We start from the raw sequence: 12,408 nt of genomic DNA on the forward strand, positions 1-12,408 counted from the left end.
GGATTATGACCCCACCTACTGCCATGGTTTTCGTGGCAATCTTACCGCCATGAAAACCATGGCGGTAGGCACTATCAGTGCCAGGGAATTCCTTCCCTGACACTGATAGGAGTCTCCCCTACCTCCTCCCCAGAGTCCTCTCTCACCTTTTCCTTCCGTTCCCCGGACGCATTCACAACACACAACAAACAAGTACACTCAGATTAATTCATTCACACACGCATTCCACACGACCTACACCGGCATGCATGCATACAAAAACAGACACACACACCCCCATACACACACAACACCCTCCACCACCTCCCCTGTTGGAGAACCCGACTTACCTGCTTGCAGTGGGTCCTCCGCAGGAGACGGGACGCGGCACTGCTGCCACCAGCAGCATCCGCTAGCGGAACACTACCAGGCCGTATCATGCATCATGAGACGGTTGGTGGCATTTCCCTGGTGTGGCACTGCTGCTGCCAGCAGCGCCACTTTACTGCCATCCGCCGTCATGACCGTAGCCGGAATTCCGCCAGCCTTCTGGCAGAATTCCAGCTATGGTCATATTATGGTGGACGGTAGGGAGCCAGGGTGACGGTCTTTTGGAGGCCGTCGCCCTGGCGGAATTTTCCGCTAATGTTAAAATGAGGGCCTATTTTCTTTAGAGCAGTCCAAGTTCCTTAAAAGAACTGGGGGCGCGTTCAAAAAGAAAATTAATTGTGCAAAATTTCAATTGAAGCTGGAGTGACCGCATGGACCCCTTCCTATTCTCCTTGTAGCTGTCACCCCGGTCGCAAAACGGAAGAGGCCAAAATGGAACCCCTTTCCTTTGTGAATTAGGTTCTACCCCACTTCAGGAGTTGGGAACTGATCATTGGTTTGCGTACAGAATTACAGTCACAAATCATTGATACCCAGGTCACCAAATCGCAATTTGAAAGGAATGTCCTTAGCAAGTCCTCTCCAAATTGTGAATTTTTCAAATTTGAAAAAAAAATCTGAATCACAGAACGGGGTTAGTAGATACGTAAAAGAGATTTACAGCCGCAAACCCTGTTTTTAACCCAATTGCAAGGTTTGCAGTCACAAAACTCTTTATATATCATGTACCTAAATTTCGTATTATGGAGGAATGCAATAAGTTTTTGCTGTAAATGATATTTTATACCATGTTTGTCTGAACAAGTCTCAAAAAATCATTAACTTCTTGTTTGGCTTTAATATATGCTATATTGAATATATTGTATTTAATGTTATAAGGAATCAATAAATCACTTTTTCTAAAATACATAGGCATCATGTTGACTCAGGGCCTTACCTTTTCATTGACATCGTCCATAAGGGCAAGAAGAAAGGTGTAGAGGTTTCCTAGAAATAAAGCAAATATTCGGCCAAGCTGCCACTTCAATGCTACCCGAGGGTGATACTCCTCCATATTGGCGATGGTTTCAAAGAGTGGAGGGCAAAACATGCCAAGTAAGGACATAACAATTTCAACCTGCAATGAACACATAACATTAATCACAACTTCCTAGATATTAAAACTAAAGCTCTGCCTTTACGCATTCATTTACAATCACATATTGTAGGCGTTTCCTTAAATTAAACCATTTATAGAAAACCGAGTTTACCAAGATTGCTAAACCACAAATTTGTTGATACCTTATAGGCAGCTTGAAAGGCTAGGCAGTTTGAAAGATAATGCATTTAGTTTGCATATGCACAGTGAACCATTGAGAACGTTGATCATATGTGTGTCCCCCAAATGAAGGCAAAACTTTGACAACCAATTAAGAAACTGCATAGTTCAAGACATTGTGAAAAACCCATGCCTAAAATCAATCTGACTTGACTTTATCTTTTTCCATAGTTTGAGGAAGAGAGGTCAGTGGAAAGTCGTTACATGTACAAGGCTATAATCTTTCCAACATACCAGTGGATTGATGGTGTCAGTAAGCAGTATGCTAAGGAGGAGATGCTGCAAGCCACAAGCTTCAGGCTGCTGTTCTGCTATTCTGATGGCCGTTCTGCTGCTGGCTGTTCCCCTGTCCCATAGTCGGTCTCACTAGCAGCAGAATGAGCCGAGAGTAAGGCGTATGCTGGTTTGTAACACACCATCAAAATGCCATTAAGGCCCGTCCTGTCTGCTCCCTGGTGTGGACAATGGCAGCACGAGAGCGAAGGAAAGTGATTGCAGGACTCCTGGACGGCCTAGCCCAGTTGGAGAACAGGGGCATAGCCTAAACAGTGGAAACAGAAAGCAGTAAGGAGGGGGTACTGCAGTGGTCGGCAAAGAAGCCATAAGAGCCTGTCACTCCTTTGATAAAGGCTAGTGTGCCTCGTCCAGCAGGTTGAGCCCTAGGCTCATGGAGGTGGTTAGTCCAGGTTCGGGTGCAGCTTGTGGCTCTGGGTGTGCTCCCCTGCGTTTACCTTACCCTAAGAGACCATGCCTATATCTGCCTATATTTGCCTGATCACCCAAACAATTCCAACCACCCAGGCCACCCATACCTTACAAGGATAAGCCCCGGCAGTAATAGTTTGCTAAGGCCTCTTGTGAGATTTGCTCAGCCCTTTGATGATAAGGATAAAGTGGCGTAAACATCAAAAACATCAGAGGTGCATCAGAGGGGCACAGAGCAAGCACATCCTCTGGAAATCACCCACTAACATTAGCCTCCTTCATGATACGCAACAACACAGCAAGAAGAGCCACTGGGTCTGGATCTGTATTGTCATGGTGGCAGTATTTGTTGCTGCAACCAAATGCTTGAGCCGAGGGGTAGCGGAAATTATCTGGTGAGGTCCACATCCACACCCTCCCATTAGTGAGGAAGTCAGTAAGAGCTTAAGATTGCTACTGCAACATTACTGGGATCAAAAATGAGGTCCGGTGTGCTCCTCTGGGACCCCACGGCAGCTAAAAAATCAGAGCAGAAAAGAATGAAGATTGAAAGACCTATTTTAACAACTTGCATAGAAGTAACTTCCCAGGACTCAAATTTCTCCTCAGTTATAAGGCATCTGCCTTTCTTGGCAGAAGGCACGGGCCTCACTCAAGTTTAATAGTGGAGTTGCTAATCAACCCTCCACAGTGGATTATTTTAAATTCCCAGAAAAATCGCTCCAAGTGGATGTCAAGCATCTCACATACGCCGGCCATAAGCCCTCTTGAAAACACCTTCAACTATTAGCATTTGTTCATCCTTTCCGGGAGTGGTCCCTGGAAACAGTTTAGTAAACAATCAAAATCCAGTTGACATATTAAGCAAACAAACATCGGATAGAGCTGCCAAATCAATTACAGAGTTGGGCTCCCACATGATGGTTAAAAAGGTGCAAGTCCATACCAACTTAGGGTATTGCTCCTTAACACCCCTTGAGCAGAGGGCTGTATCTTTGTTGGAAATGGGCCAGCTATTCCCCAGAAATTCAATACAGAAAGATGACTGCATGCCCAAGGCTAACATTGCCCAGGACGTATCAAACTTTAATATATGCAAACATAAATCTGTCATAGTCCTTGAACCAAGCCAACAAGCTCCTGTAAACTCTGCGCTATCCCCATTAATATTGACAATGAAAGTTAAGAGTGCATCCAGTGTTATTCTAATACAGGACAGATCAGGCATTGACTGGTCTAATGAGAAGCCTTAAATAGATCCCTTTTGTCCAGTTCCCATAACAAGATGTAAACACCTTAATTTAACAACAAAAAAACTCACTCCGCAGAAAATTAATTTCAACAATTTGTTTTGCCAGAGTTAGGCTCCACAGAGGGGGATCAATTGGACTCTATGAACAACACACTCAAGTCAGTGGACTTTGATTTTCAATCAATCAATAAATCAATAAATTTGTTGAACGTGCTACTCAACCGGTAGGGTCTCAAGGTGCTGGGGTGGGGGGGAAAGGGGTGCTACTGCTCGAAAAGCCAGGTATTGAGGTACTTTCTGAAGGGCAGCAGGTCCTGGGTCTTGCGTATGTTGGTGGGGAGGGAGTTCCAGGTTTTGGTGGCGAGGTGGGAGAAGGACCTGCAACCGGATGTGGTGTGGTGAATGCGAGGGACTGTTGCGAGGTCAGCGGAGCGGAGCTGGCGTGTCGGGATGTGGAAGTTGAGTCGGTCGTTGAGGGAGGCCGGTCCGGTGTCATGGAGGGCTTTGTGAGTGTGGATTAGGATTTTAAAGACAATCCTTTTGTTGACTGGTGGCCAGTGTAGGGATCTGAGGTGGGCGGAGATGTGTTTGTGGCGAGGGAGGTTGAGGATGAGATGTGCTGAGGCGTTCTGGATGCGCTGGAGTTTTCTCTGGAGCTTGGCCGTAGTTCCCGCTTAGAGGGCGTTGCCGTAGTCCAGTCTGCTGCTGATGAGGGCGTGGATGACCGTTCTTCTGGTTTCTACGGGAATCCACCTGAAGGTCTTGCGGAGCATACAAAGGGTGTTGAAGCATGAGGATGATATGGCGTTGACTTGCTGGGTCATGGAGAGAGAAGAGTCTAGTATGAAGCCAAGATTGCGTGTGTGGGTGTCGGGCGGCCCCAGGGTGGCCGGCCAACAGGAGTGGTGCCATGCTGACTTGTTGGGTCCGAAGATAATGATTTCGTTTTTTTCTGAATTCAGCTTGAGGTGGCTTGCTGTCATCCAGTTAGCGATGGGGAGAAGTCCGGTGTGGAGGTTGTTCTTGGCGGTTGTGGGGTCCCTCATGAGGGAGAGGATGAGCTGGGTGTCATCAGCCTAGGAAATTATGTTGTGGCCGTGGGGTTGGACGATGCTGGCGAGCGGAGCCATGTAGATATTGAAGAGGGTGGGACTGAGAGAGGATTCATGGGGGACTCTGCATATGGTCTTGGTGGCCTGTGGCCGGAACGTGGGGAGGCGGACTCTTTGTGTTCTTTCGGAGAGGAAGGAGGTGAGCCAGTCCAGGGCTTTGTGGTGAATTCCGGCATCGAAGAGGCGCGTGCGAAGGGTTTGGTGGCACATGGTGTTGAATGCTGTAGAAAGGTCGAGAAGGATGAGGGCAACGGTTTCACCTTTGTCAAGCCTGGTCCTGATGTCGTTGATGCTGGCAATGACGGCGTTCTCTGTGTTTTTGCAGAATCCAGACAGGGAGATGTTGAGTAGGCTGTTGTCCTCCAGGAAGTGGGAAAGTTGGTTGTTGACTATCTTCTCTATGTCCTTCGCAGGGAAGGGGAGTAGGGAGATAGGGCGGTAGGTTTTCAGGTCTTCGGGTGTCAGCTTTGGGTTTTTTGAGCAAGGCGTTGACTTTGGTGTGTTTCCAGCTTTCTGGAAAAATGGCGGTCTCGAAGGAGCTGTTGATGATGGTCCGGAGCTGGGGAGCGATGATTTGGCAAATGATCATTGATACTTTCTGGCAAAGTATGATGAGATCGAATCTGAGGATGTCAAATCCCACAAAGAGCTCTTTCAAGTACACACTGTGATATGTGAGAATATGCTTACATGATGGATTCAATAACAGTGGTACTAAACTTTCTGATAAATTAAGCATACAAGTAGAGCTGCTCAACACTCTTGCTCTCTATGTTGCAGGGGTGGACTTTAAATTGCAAAGCCTGACGACTTAGTTGTATAGGTTCAATCAGACACACACAAATAATTAATTACTTGCACCTGTGCCTGTATCTTAGATAACGTATTAGATCTTTCAAAAATAGTAGGTGCTCTTGTGGATGAAGTTAAAAGCATGTTCTCTCACTAAAGAGCAACACATGCAGCAACATCACTACTAACCTTTGGTACAGGACATAGGGGGTTATTCCAACTTTGGAGGAGGTGGTAATCCATCCCAAATGTGACGGATTTACCACCAGCCGTATTACGAGTTCCATAGGATATAATGGACTCGTAATACGGCTGGTGGTATATCCGTCACTTTACCGTCACTTTTGGGACGGATTACCACTTCCTCCAAAGTTGGAATAACCCCCATAGTGCTTGCCAAACTCATGATTGTACAACTGCACAACTTGACCAAATGGTACTGAGTGGTGACGTTTATACTGAGTTAATAGGCAAAACTTTTAATGTTCAGAATGATGCTGAGATAGAAAAAGTTATAATGGTGCTTTTAGTGGAGGAGTCAGAAAGCAAAGTTATTCATGTACTGAGCGCTTCAACCTCACCTAACTGTTCCAATGTACAAATAAGTCTAACAAAGAAGGTCAGAAAAAGGCTAAGAAAGGCACGGAATAAAGCCAAGAAACCAGTTACATCTGTAATATCTGAAGAGAAGCCAAAGTGTTGCTATCCAATTTGTAAATCTTCTTTTTAGGATAAACATAAGTCACAGCCTAAAAGTACAGCTGTTGGGAGATGTTCCTCCAAACTTTGGCCATGGAAATTTGACCGATTACCAACCAGGGTGCCAGGTGAAGGTAAGACCAGTGCATGATGAGAGGGAAATAGGCTTACCCCTATCAATAACAAGAAGGACTGACAAATGAAAATCAACACAGTGCCACACCAAAATACAGTGAATGAGAGTCTGTTAATAACAAATTGTATTTTCCAGCACACTCTTTTTGAGCAACTTCAAAGGCCTTCATTTGAAAGTGTAAGAAATCCCACAAATTCACAACTAGCTTCACCCCCTGAAAGGTTCCCCTATTAGATCAATGATTCAAGGCCCGAGCTCAGGTAGGGAGCACTCAAACTGAACATATGTGGTTGTAAGTCAGATTAATCATCCTTCTAATAACATCAATATAATTTCTCATACCTTGTATGAATCCAGAGGCACGCTTGATATACTTAATCAATGTACTATACTGAAATTGATAGCTTCAGTTCCTGCCTTTTCATACCTTATGTCATACAATCTGGAATCAGTCCAATTCAAGTAAGATCTATCTAATCCTTAACCGCTTCTGTGCCTTGGACGAGATGATCTCGTCCAAGGCTACAGTTCCCCTGTGCCTTGGACGAGATCACCTCGTCCAAGGCACAGGGGAACTTGGGGGAGCGCTAGCGCGCCCCCCGTGCACCCCACTCCCCCCAAGGCAGGGATGGAAGGGGAAGACCTTCCCCTTCCACCCCCGACCTCCCCCACCCCCCCCTGTGACGTCAGCGCGCGAGCGCGCGCTGATTTGTCACAGGGGCCTCCCCCATCGCGCTGGAAGCTCTGCTTCCAGCGCGATTGAAAGAGAAATGCTTTGCATTTCTCTTTCAATCACTGGGGGACAGAAACCTCTAGGCACCAGGGACCATTTTTTTTTTTTTTTTTTATGTTTCATTTTATTTTTTTAGGTGGGGAGCGACCCCTTAGGCAAGGGTCGCTCCCCTTGTGGGAAAATTATATTTAGGCCATTTATGCCCCCCTTGGGGGCAGATTGGCCGAGTTTAGGTCAATCTGCCCCCAAGGGGGCAGAAACCACTAGGTACCGGGGATTTGTTTTTTGGCGCCAATGTCACGCAGGGGGAGCGATCCCGTAGGCAAGGGTCGCTCCCGGGGGTGGGGGTTGAGGGGCAAATTTATTTTAGGCCATTTCTGCCCCCCCTGGGGGCAGTCCGGCCTATTATTAGGCCGATCTGACCCCAGGAGGGGGCAGAAACCTCTAGGCGCCAGGGGAAATGTTTTTTTTGTGGTTTTTTTTTTTTTTTTGTTTGTTTTTTTAGAGATGGAGAGCGACCCATCAGGCAAGGGTCACTGCCCTGGGGGGCAAATTGTATTTAGGCCATTTCTGCCCCCCTTGGGGGCAGATTGGCCGATTTTAGGTCAAACGACTAGGCACCTGGGATTTGTTTTTTGGTGCCAATGTCACGCAGGGGGAGCGACCCCGTAGGCAAGGGTCGCTCCGGGGGAGGGTGGATGTTAGGGGGGCAAATTTATTTCAGGCCATTTCTGCCCCCCCCGGGGGCAGATCGGCCTATTATTAGGCCGATCTGCCCCCGTGTGGGGCAGAAACCTCTAGGCGCCAGGGCAATTTTTTTTTTGTGTTCTTTTTTTTGGTTTGTTTGTTTTTTTAGAGATGGGGAGCGACCCATCAGGCAAGGGTCGCTCCCCTGGGGGCCAAATTGTATTTAGGCCATTTCTGCCCCCCTTGGGGGCAGATTGGCCGATTTTAGGTCAATCTGCCCCCAAGGGGGCAGAAACCGCTAGGCACCGGGGATTTGTTTTTTGGCGCCAATGTCACGTAGGGGGAGCGACCCCGTAGGCAAGGGTCGCTCCCGGGGGGGGGGTTGGCTGGGGCAAATTTATTTTAGGCCATTTCTGCCTCACCTGGGGGCAGATCGGCCTATTATTAGGCCGATCTGCCCCGGGGGGGGGGGGGGGGGGTAGAAACCTCTAGGCGCCAGGGCAATTTTTTTTTTGTGTTTTTTTTTTTGTTTGTTTTTTTAGAGATGGGTAGCGACCCATCAGGCAAGGGTCGCTGCCCTGGGGGGCAAAATGTATTTAGCCCCTTGGGGGCAGATTGGGTGATTTTAGGTCAATCTGCCCCAAGGGGGCAGAAACCACTAGGCATCTGGGATTTGTTTTTTGGCGCCAATGTCACGCAGGGGGGAGCGTAGGCAAGGGTCGCTCCGGGGGGGGATATTGGGGGGGCAAATTTATTTTAGGGCATTTCTGCCCCCCCCCCCGGGGCCGGCTGAGCTACAGGCCAAACTCCACAGGTAGGCACCTTGCAAAAAACACCTCTGTTTTCTGTGAAAAAATATGTTGTGTCCACGTTGTGTTTTGGGCCATTTCCTTTCGTGGGCGCTAGGCCTTCCCACAGAAGTGAGGTACCATTTTTATCGAGAGACTTAGGGGAACGCTGGGTGGAAGGAAATTTGTGGCTCCTCAGATTCCAGAACTTTCTGTCACCGAAATGAGAGGAAAAAGTGTTTTTTTGGCCAAATTTTGATGTTTGCAAAGGATTCTGGGTAACATAACCTGGTCAGAGCCCCGCAAGTCACCCCATCTTGGATTCCCCTGGGTTTCTAGTTTTAAAAAATGCGCTGGTTTGCTAGGTTTCCCCAGGTGCCGGCTGAGCTGCAGGCCAAAATCCACAGGTAGGCACTGCTTTTTATAAAAAAATGTGATGAGTCCACGTTGTGTTTTGGGCCATTTCCTTTCGTGGGCGCTAGTCCTACCCACACAAGTGAGGTATCATTTTTATCGGGAGACTTGGGGGAACGCTGGGTGGAAGGAAATTTGTGGCTCCTCTCAGATTCCAGAACTTTCTGCCACAGAAATGTGAGGAACATGTGTTTTTTTAGCCAAATTTTGAGGTTTGCAAAGGATTCTGGGTAACAGAACCTGGTCCGAGCCCCACAAGTCACCCCATCTTGGATTCCCCTAGGTCTCTAGTTTTCAGAAATGCACAGGTTTGGTAGGTTTCCCTAGGTGCCGGCTGAGCTAGAGGCCAAAATCTACAGGTAGGCACTTTGCAAAAATCACCTCTGTTTTCTTTCAAAAAATTGGATGTGTCCACTTTGTGCTTTGGGGCGTTTCCTGTCGCAGGCGCTAGGCCTACCCACACAAGTGAGGTATCATTTTTATCGGGAGACTTGGGGGAACGCTGAGTGGAAGGAAATTTGTGGCTCCTCTCAGATTCCAGAACTTTCTGCCACAGAAATGTGAGGAACATGTGTTTTTTTAGCCAAATTTTGAGGTTTGCAAAGGATTCTGGGTAACAGAACCTGGTCCGAGCCCCACAAGTTACCCCATCTTGGATTCCCCTAGGTCTCTAGTTTTCAGAAATGCACAGGTTTGGTAGGTTTCCCTAGGTGCCGGCTGAGCTAGAGGCCAAAATCTACAGGTAGGCACTTCGCAAAAAACACCTCTGTTTTCTTTAAAAAAATTGGATGTGTCCACATTGCGCTTTGGGGCGTTTCCTGTCGCGGGCGCTAGGCCTACCCACACAAGTGAGGTATCATTTCTATTGGGAGACTTGGGGGAACGCTGGGTGGAAGGAAATTTGTTGCTCCTCTCAGATTCCAGAACTTTCTGCCACAGAAATGTGAGGAACATGTGTTTTTTTAGCCAAATTATGAGGTTTGCAAAGGATTCTGGGTAACAGAACCTGGTCCGAGCCCCACAAGTCACCCCATCTTGGATTCCCCTAGGTCTCTAGTTTTCAGAAATGCACAGGTTTGGTAGGTTTCCCTAGGTGCCGGCTGAGCTAGAGGCCAAAATCTACAGGTAGGCACTTCGCAAAAAACACCTCTGTTTTCTTTCAAAAAATTGGATGTGTCCACATTGCGCTTTGGGGCATTTCCTGTCGCGGGCGCTAGGCCTACCCACACAAGTGAGGTATCATTTCTATCGGGAGACTTGGGGGAATGCTGGGTGGAAGGAAATGTGTGGCTCCTCTCAGATTCCAGAACTTTCTGCCACAGAAATGTGAGGAACATGTGTTTTTTTTAGCCAAATTTTGAGGTTTGCAAAGGATTCTGGGTAACAGAACCTGGCCCGAGCCCCGCAAGTCACCCCATCTTGGATTCCCCTAGGTCTCTAGTTTTCAGAAATGCACAGGTTTGGTAGGTTTCCCTAGTTGCCGGCTGAGCTAGAGGCCAAAATCTACAGGTAGGCACTTCGCAAAAATCACCTCTGTTTTCTTTAAAAAAATTGGATGTGTCCACGTTGCGCTTTGGGGCATTTCCTGTCGCAGGCGCTAGGCCTACCCACACAAGTGAGGTATCATTTTTATCGGGAGACTTGGGGGAACGCTGGGTGGAAGGAAATTTGTGGCTCCTCTCAGATTCCAGAACTTTCTGCCACAGAAATGTGAGGAACATGTGTTTTTTTAGCCACATTTTGAGGTTTGCAAAGGATTCTGGGTAACAGAACCAGGTCCGAGCCCCACAAGTCACCCCATCTTGGATTCCCCTAGGTCTCTAGTTTTCAGAAATGCGCAGGTTTGGTAGGTTTCCCTAGGTGCCGGCTGAGCTAGAGGCCAAAATCTACAGGTAGGCACTTCGCAAAAATCACCTCTGTTTTCTTTAAAAAAATTGGATGTGTCCACGTTGCGATAAGGGGCGTTTCCTGTCACGGGCGCTAGGCCTACCCACACATGTGAGGTATCATTTTTATCGGGACACTTGGGGGAACACTGGGTGGAAGGAAATTTGTGGCTCCTCTCAGATTCCAGAACTTTCTGCCACAGAAATGTGAGGAACATGTTTTTTTTTAGCCAAATTTTGAGGTTTGCAAAGGATTCTGGGTAACAGAACCTGGTCCGAGCCCCACAAGTCGCCCCATCTTGGATTCCCCTAGGTCTCTAGTTTTCAGAAATGCACAGGTTTGGTAGGTTTCCCTAGGTGCCGGCTGAGCTAGAGGCCATAATCTACAGGTAGGCACTTTGCAAAAAACACCTCTGTTTTCTTTAAAAAAAATGGGATGTGTCCACGTTGCGTTTTGGGGCGTTTCCTGTCTCGGGCGCTAGGCCTACCCACACAAGTGAGGTATCATTTTTATCGGGAGACTTGGGGGAACATAGATTAACAAAACAAGTGTTATTGCCCCTTGTCTTTCTCTATATTTTTTCCTTCCAAATATAGGAGAGTGTGTAAAAAAGACATCTATTTGAGAAATGCCCTGTAATTCACATGCTAGTATGGTCACCCCGGAATTCAGAGATGTGCAAATAACCACTGCTCGTCAACACCTTATCTTGTGCCCTTTTTGGAAATACAAAGGTTTTCTTGATAGCAATTTTTTACTCTTTATATTTCAGCAAATGAATTGCTGTATACCCGGTATAGAATGAAAACGCACTGCAGGGTGCAGCTCATTTATTGGCTCTGGGTTCCTCGGGTTCTTGATGAACCTACAAGCCCTATATATCCCTGCAACCAGAGAAGTCCAGCAGACGTAACAGTATATTGCTTTCGATAATCTGACATTGCAGGGAAAAGTTACAGAGTAAAACGTATAGAAAAATTTATGTTTTTTTCACCTCAATTTCAATATTTTTCTTTTTCAGTTGTTATTTTCTGTAGGAAACCCTTGTAGGACCTACACAAATGACCCCTTGCTGAATTCAGAATTCTGTCTACTTTTCAGAAATGTTTAGGTTTCTGGGATCTAGCATTGGTTTCATGCCCATTTCTGTCACTGACTGGAAGGAGGCTGAAAGCACCAAAAATTGCAAAAATGGGGTATGTCCCAGTAAAATGCCAAAATTGTGTTGAAAAATTGGGTTTGTCTGATTCAAGTCTGCCTGTTCCTGAAAGCTGGGAAGCTGCTGAGTTTAGCACCACAAACCCTTTGCTGGTACCATTTTCAGGGGAAAAACCACAAGCCTTCTTCTGCTGCCACTTTTTCCAATTTTTTTGAAAAAAACGAAATTATCACTGTATTTTGGCTAATTTCTTGGCCTCCTTCAGGGGAACCCACAAAGTCTGGGTACCTCTAGAATCCCTAGGATGTTGGAAAAAAAGGACGCAAATTTGAGATGGTTAGCTTATGTGGACAAAAG

At 46.9% G+C, this 12,408-nt stretch overlaps 1 protein-coding gene across 1 annotated transcript in view; it reads right to left on the minus strand.

The window, feature by feature from the left end:
* LOC138262456 (transmembrane channel-like protein 2) overlaps nt 1-12,408 on the minus strand; it is a 469,363-nt gene that overhangs the window by 250,281 nt on the left and 206,674 nt on the right. Inside the window, exon 10 of the mRNA XM_069212350.1 lies at nt 1,307-1,486. Coding sequence (XP_069068451.1) covers nt 1,307-1,486 — 180 coding nt within the window. The remainder of the gene's footprint in view (nt 1-1,306; nt 1,487-12,408) is intronic.

The sequence above is a fragment of the Pleurodeles waltl genome, chromosome 10 (genome assembly GCF_031143425.1).
Source record: "Pleurodeles waltl isolate 20211129_DDA chromosome 10, aPleWal1.hap1.20221129, whole genome shotgun sequence".
Classification (NCBI taxonomy): Eukaryota; Metazoa; Chordata; class Amphibia; order Caudata; family Salamandridae; genus Pleurodeles; species Pleurodeles waltl.